This window comes from Anarrhichthys ocellatus, unplaced genomic scaffold (assembly GCF_004355925.1).
Source record: "Anarrhichthys ocellatus isolate YVR2014 unplaced genomic scaffold, GSC_Weel_1.0 scaffold653, whole genome shotgun sequence".
In the NCBI taxonomy this organism is placed as follows: domain Eukaryota; kingdom Metazoa; phylum Chordata; class Actinopteri; order Perciformes; family Anarhichadidae; genus Anarrhichthys; species Anarrhichthys ocellatus.
This window is the reverse complement of record NW_022280627.1, coordinates 9,675-15,743: the sequence shown is the minus strand read 5'-3', so window position 1 is coordinate 15,743 and position 6,069 is coordinate 9,675. Positions and strand designations below refer to the sequence as shown.

General features: G+C 44.6%; 1 protein-coding gene across 4 annotated transcripts in view; it reads left to right on the top strand.

Moving 5' to 3' along the window:
• The first annotated feature begins 39 nt into the window (after nt 1–39).
• ddr2l (discoidin domain receptor family, member 2, like) overlaps nt 40–6,069 on the top strand; it is an 11,859-nt gene continuing 5,829 nt past the window's right edge. For 2 of the 4 annotated variants that reach the window (XM_031838343.1, XM_031838345.1), the window contains exons 1-11: nt 40–617; nt 717–819; nt 1,018–1,093; nt 2,000–2,152; nt 2,317–2,464; nt 2,793–2,898; nt 2,983–3,172; nt 3,885–4,131; nt 4,355–4,444; nt 4,538–4,677; nt 5,404–5,515. In XM_031838343.1, the coding sequence (XP_031694203.1) occupies nt 557–617; nt 717–819; nt 1,018–1,093; nt 2,000–2,152; nt 2,317–2,464; nt 2,793–2,898; nt 2,983–3,172; nt 3,885–4,131; nt 4,355–4,444; nt 4,538–4,677; nt 5,404–5,515 (1,426 nt within the window). In that variant the 5' untranslated portion in view covers nt 40–556. Of the gene's footprint in view, nt 618–716; nt 820–1,017; nt 1,094–1,999; nt 2,153–2,316; nt 2,465–2,792; nt 2,899–2,982; nt 3,173–3,884; nt 4,132–4,354; nt 4,445–4,534; nt 4,678–5,403; nt 5,516–6,069 lie in introns of all 4 variants that reach the window. The other 2 variants (XM_031838344.1, XM_031838342.1) reach the window with 1 other exon arrangement.

The following is a 6,069-nucleotide window of genomic DNA, read 5'->3' as shown; positions in this document are numbered from 1 at the left end:
CACACACACACACACACACACACACACTCAGGCTGATCCTGGGTCAGCCGTCATGCAGCAGAAACATGTTGAAATGAGGATGTTTATGTAGGTTCTGTGTCTTCATAGATTTCTAAATGAGGTTGGTTCCACAAAGCATGATGAGAAGATCAGAAATGTGTCAAATTAATAACTGAGTTGTACACAAAGACTTTGGGCAGAGTGGATCTAATTACAATCTGTCCCTTCACTTTCATTTGACATGAATATTAGTCTTTTATTTCTTGATACTCTTGAACATGAGATGATGGTGAGGGCAGGTGATAGAAACACGTCTGGTAAAGATCTGGTAAACCTCGTTTAACATCAGTTAGAGATCAAACGACCTGCAGGGAACCACATAATAAGTATAAACACGGGATGAACAACTTGTGGAAGATGATTTGAACGCAGCCTAACTTGTTAGTTTTGTTGAGTTGTCGTGATATTTCACTCTGAAACGTGCTGATAGTCATTGTGATTCTCTGTCTGTCTCTCAGAGATGTAGCATGTGTGTTGGTGTGATCGGTGGACCATCATGCACCTCTTCGTGCTGCTGATCCTTCAAGCCACAGCAGCCTTCGGACAGATCGACCCCGGTATACACACACACACACACACACACACACACACACACACACACACACACACCTTACAGAGTGAAGTTGTAGTTGTGGATGTTTGGTTGGTGTCTGCAGCACACTGTCGCTATGCCCTGGGCATGGAGGATGGACGGATTAAAGACGATGACATCACAGCATCCAGCCAATGGTACGAGACCACGGGACCACAGTACGCCAGGTCAGTGCTGTGATTGGTTCAAGGAATACCTCGTGCTTAACATGAACACCTGTATATGACTCACCTCGTGCTACCTTGAGTTATTGAAGATAACATTGATCTCATCAACTGTTTTGTCAAAAATATTATGAACTGTATCGTTAACTGTTATTACCTGCTTTATAAACTGTGTGTGTGTGTGTGTGTGTGTGTGTGCAGGTTGAACCGTGAGGAGGGAGATGGAGCCTGGTGTCCTGAGGGTCAGCTGGAGCCTTCAGACAGTCAGTACCTGCAGGTTTGTGTCTCAGCGCTCGTTTGGGTTCAACAGTCTGAGGATTCTCATCGTCCTGTTCTTCACACGGATCAGTCCAACTGCCTTTGACTTAAATCAGAGTGAAGTTCAGATGTATCAGGAGAAGGAAAGTAGTGATTTGAGTTCAGAGTGAAGGACTGTAGGAGTAACAATCAGAAGACTTTATTGATTTGTACGTTACAGTTGCTCTTATATTTAAGCATGAAGAAATATAAGAAAGAATAATAAATAAGGGACTATTTAAAATATAATGTAAAGTGTGTACATCATGCTAGTATGATGTATGTATGAATGCAGTATTAATGGAAGTATTGCACAGTTGAATTATTGTACAAGTTATAGTACAGTTTAAGTTCTGACATTTCTGCTCATAATTCAAGAAGCAGAGTTCAGAGTTCTGTGTTAAACACAACAAACATACACACGAGTGGACCAGTCTTGTGTTTCATGAATGATTAAAGTATTATTAAGGGACAGTATGAGGTACTTCTACACAGTCAGTATTCCCGACAGTAGACAGGAACACCAGCCACAACACCAGAACAGTAGTTCAACACTAGAACACAGGAGCTGCTGGCCTCCTGCTCCTCCATGGGTTAGTTAGTTGGTGTTATTGTGTGACTTTGGTGTTTAAAGGGTTAACTCAGCTTCACTAAAGTCACACAACAACACAAACTAACTAACCGATGGAGGAGCAGTGAACCAGCAGCTCCTGTGTCCTGAGAGGTTACATTGCTGTTTCTTTAATGGAGTCTGGTCCTCTATATGTTGGCGCGATGTGCCAAACGACGCTTGTGACTTCAGATGAACGGACCTCATGGTCACGTCAGTATCTGTGGGTGCTGTGGGTCACCTGATGGGACAGAACCCTGTTGCTGTGTTCTTCAGGTGGACCTGGGCAGGTTGACCTTCCTGACGGTGGTCGGGACTCAGGGACGATACGCCAGGTACTCCGGGAACGAGTTCGCCCGAGCTTACCGCCTCAACTACAGCCGGGACGGCCTGCTGTGGAAGTCCTGGAGCAACCGGCTGGGCAACACGGTGAGCAACGCAAAGGCAACGTTACAGAGCTTTGATCTGAGGCTGTTAGAGCAGCGCTCAGGATGTAGATACGGCTCATCAACGTGTTTGGATAAGCAGCTCCACACACAGAACCCAGCTGACTACCACACTGTGTGAACTCCTCTGCTCTTGTGCGTCTCCAGGTGATGGAGGGCAACAAGAACGCCTACACCTCCATCATCAACGACCTGCACCCCCCCATCGTGTCCCGCTACGTCCGGCTGATCCCCGTCACCAAACTCTCCACCACGGTGTGCATGAGGGTGGAGCTGTACGGCTGTCAGTGGGAAGGTGGGACACACACACACACACACACACACTCTCTCACTCTCACACACACACACACACACACACGCGCACACACACACACTGTCACTCTCACACACACACACACACACACACTCTCTCACTCTCTCACACACACACACACTCTCACACACACACACACACACTCTCACTCTCACACACACACTCACACGGCTGCAGCTGTGAATAGTTTTGAGTTCTTATGTCGTCACGTCCTCTGTGTGTGAGGCCCTTCATGGTGACGGTGATCTCCTCTGCAGTCGGTGAACCACTAAGCTCTATAAAACCTGACACGATGTCCTTCAACCTGCAGACGGTCTGATCTCCTACGCCGCTCCGGAGGGTCAGCTCATGATGCCGCCCGGTTACCCCATCGCCAGCCTCAACGACTCCACGTATGACGGACCACATGAGAGGAGGCGAGTCCCCACCACACACACACGCATACACACACACACACTCACACACACGACTGTTTCCTGACGGGCCGTCTCGTCCAATAGGAGGCTGTTCGGCGGTCTGGGCCAGCTGACGGACGGTGTGATCGGCCTGGACGACTTCCTGCTGACGCGTCAGTACCACGTGTGGCCGGGCTACGACTATCTGGGCTGGAGGAACGACTCGCTGGGCAGTCTGGGATACGTGGAGATGGAGTTTGTGTTCGACAGGCAGAGGAACTTCACCTCCATGAAGGTTTTCACTTCTTTCTCTACCTCGTCACACGGCAGCGCAGCAGCGTCCTGTGATTGGTCGGGTTGTTTTAAGGAGCGAGTGAGCTCACATGAAGATGTCCAACGTCACAGACTTCTCATATTCGTGTCTTCTTTGAGTGTTTCTTCTTATGATTATGGCGGCAGTAACTTCACTAAAACTTAATTAAACTACAACCCCCATGAGGCTCTGACTGCTCGGATACGTTCTCACTAAACACAAACAGAAAAATCTAATTTACTTTTATGAATGCAGCCTCACTTTACTTCATTTTTTTCTTCTACTTGTCCTTTACTTGATATATATATATATATATATATGTATGTATATATATATATATATATATAAATATATAAATATATATATATAAATAGTACTGTATATTATTTACTTCTCTATTTAAGGAATTGACAGCCATATTTACTCTTAAAAATCATTTTACACCAAGAATTATATTTCTTTTGTTTTTGTTTCTGCTTGTAGTTTAGTTTAAACACAATATTAACATTGTTTTTATTATTTGTTTAATTCTTCTCTTGGGCTTTAGGACAGCTGTGACTGGCTGGTATTCTTATATTGTGTTATGTCATGTATTGTTGAAGAACATTAAAATAAATCACAGTCCGTTAAACCGCTTCAGTTTATTCTGATATTATATTTCATGACTCTGACAAAGTGAACTCTCCTCCGTCAGGTTCACAGTAACAACATGTTCTCCCGCGGAGTGAAGATCTTCTCCTCCGTTTCCTGTTGGTTTAAGCCCCGCCTCATCGCCGGCTGGGAAGTGGAGCCTGTGGCGTTCAAGACGGTGCTGGACGACAGGAACCCGAGCGCCCGCTACGTCACCGTGCCGCTCAACCGCCGCGCCGGCAAATCCCTCCGCTGCCGCTTTGACTTCGCTGATGTCTGGATGATGTTCAGCGAGATCTCCTTTCAGTCGGGTAACACACACACACACACACACACACACACACACACATATAAAAACACAAGCATATACACACACACATATATATATATGTATGTATGTATGTATGTATGTATGTATATATATATATATATATATATATATATATATATATATATACAAATGCACACACACACACAGATTCTATTTCCCTTCACACCAATGAATAAAACGTCCCTCCTTTGTTTGTCCCTCAGAGGACACCGTACTCCCGACCCCGGTGACTCTGGGGACGACCTCGTCTCCACTTAAGAGAGAGAGCACCATGGCGACCCCACCTGAGACAGGTCTGACCTCTGACCTCACCCTTCTGATCTCACATGAGATGAAACACCTGATGAAACAGCGTCATCGAGTCCTCTCCTCTCTCTCCACAGCAGCCAGTCCATCAGCCAGCGATCCGCCCGACGACGGGAACACGCCCATCCTGATTGGCTGCCTAGTGACCATCATCATGCTGCTCGTCATCATCATCTTCCTCATCCTCTGGTGCCAGTACGTCTGCAAGGTGCTGGAGAAGGTGAGCAGACGAAGAGATCCACAACGCTTTTATTACACCGGAGAAAATAAGTGTTGATTAATATTAAAATAAAATGAAGAAACAGCTGTTTAGAAAACATCACATCTCAAATGATCAACAAATCAAAAAGCTTTATGAGTTATAAAGGTTAGATCATTGTTCAATCAATCAATCAATCAATCAATTAATCAAGTGTTATTCAAACAAATCAAATACAGTTCAAAGTGCTCTACATCACATTACATTACAGTCATTTAACAGACGCTTTTATCCAAAGCGACTTACAATAAGTGTATTCAACATATTCAAGAGAACTACTCATCACCAGAAGTCATGAGTTCATCTCCTTTAAACAAGCATCTAAGAGCAGAAACCAGAGCAGACGTACAGAAACAAAGTAGTATCAATACAATAAGTGCCAATAAATATAATAAGTGCTGAGTGAAGGCAAAGTGATTGACAAGAAGGACATGGAGAGACTGCACAACAAATAAAGAACATAACAAAAATATAATGCAGCACAGAATGAATTGATCACGGTGAAAAAATTAAAACTGTAGTAAAGTAAAAGAATTGGAGCGTAGTAAAATAAGAAATGAAATATAAAAATATATATTCTTTAGAAAGCTGTAATAAAAGTCCTCTCATTCTCTCCTCCTCTCCTTCTCTCCTCTCCTCCACTCCTCCTCTCCTCTCCTCCTCTCCTTCTCTCCTCTCCTCCTCCAGGCTCCGCGTCGGATCCTTGACGAGGACGTGACGGTTCGTCTGTCCTCCTGCAGCGACACCATCATCCTCCAGACCCCCCCTGTGCCCCCCCGCTCTGGCCACGCCCCCACAGGTAGACAGTTTGATGCATAAATAGAAGAAAGCCGTCGCCATCTTGGTTTTTGGTCGTAAATGAGTGTGTGAGTGATGTGTGAACAAACCCCTCTGTGTGAACCTTCAGCACACAGAGAGGAATGAACGAGTGAAGTTTGGTGAATGTAAGAGCTGCTGAAGTGGAGATTTATCATCAGAGTCTGAGAACAAACTCATTGAGAGGAAACGTCCTTTAAAGAGACGTTTAGTTCCATTACAGACATTTAGAGACTCTACAGGTGAACACATGAACTCATAGATATCACCATGAAACTTCACCACTTCATCACTCACATGAAGAAGACTCTACAGGTGAACACATGAACTCATAGATATCACCATGAAACTTCACCACTTCATCACTCACATTAAGAAGACTCTACAGGTGAACACATGAACTCATAGATATCACCATGAAACTTCACCACTTCATCACTCACATTAAGAAGACTCTACAGGTGAATAGGGTCACAACATGAACTCACAGATATCACCATGAAACTTCACCACTTCATCACTCACATTAAGAAGACT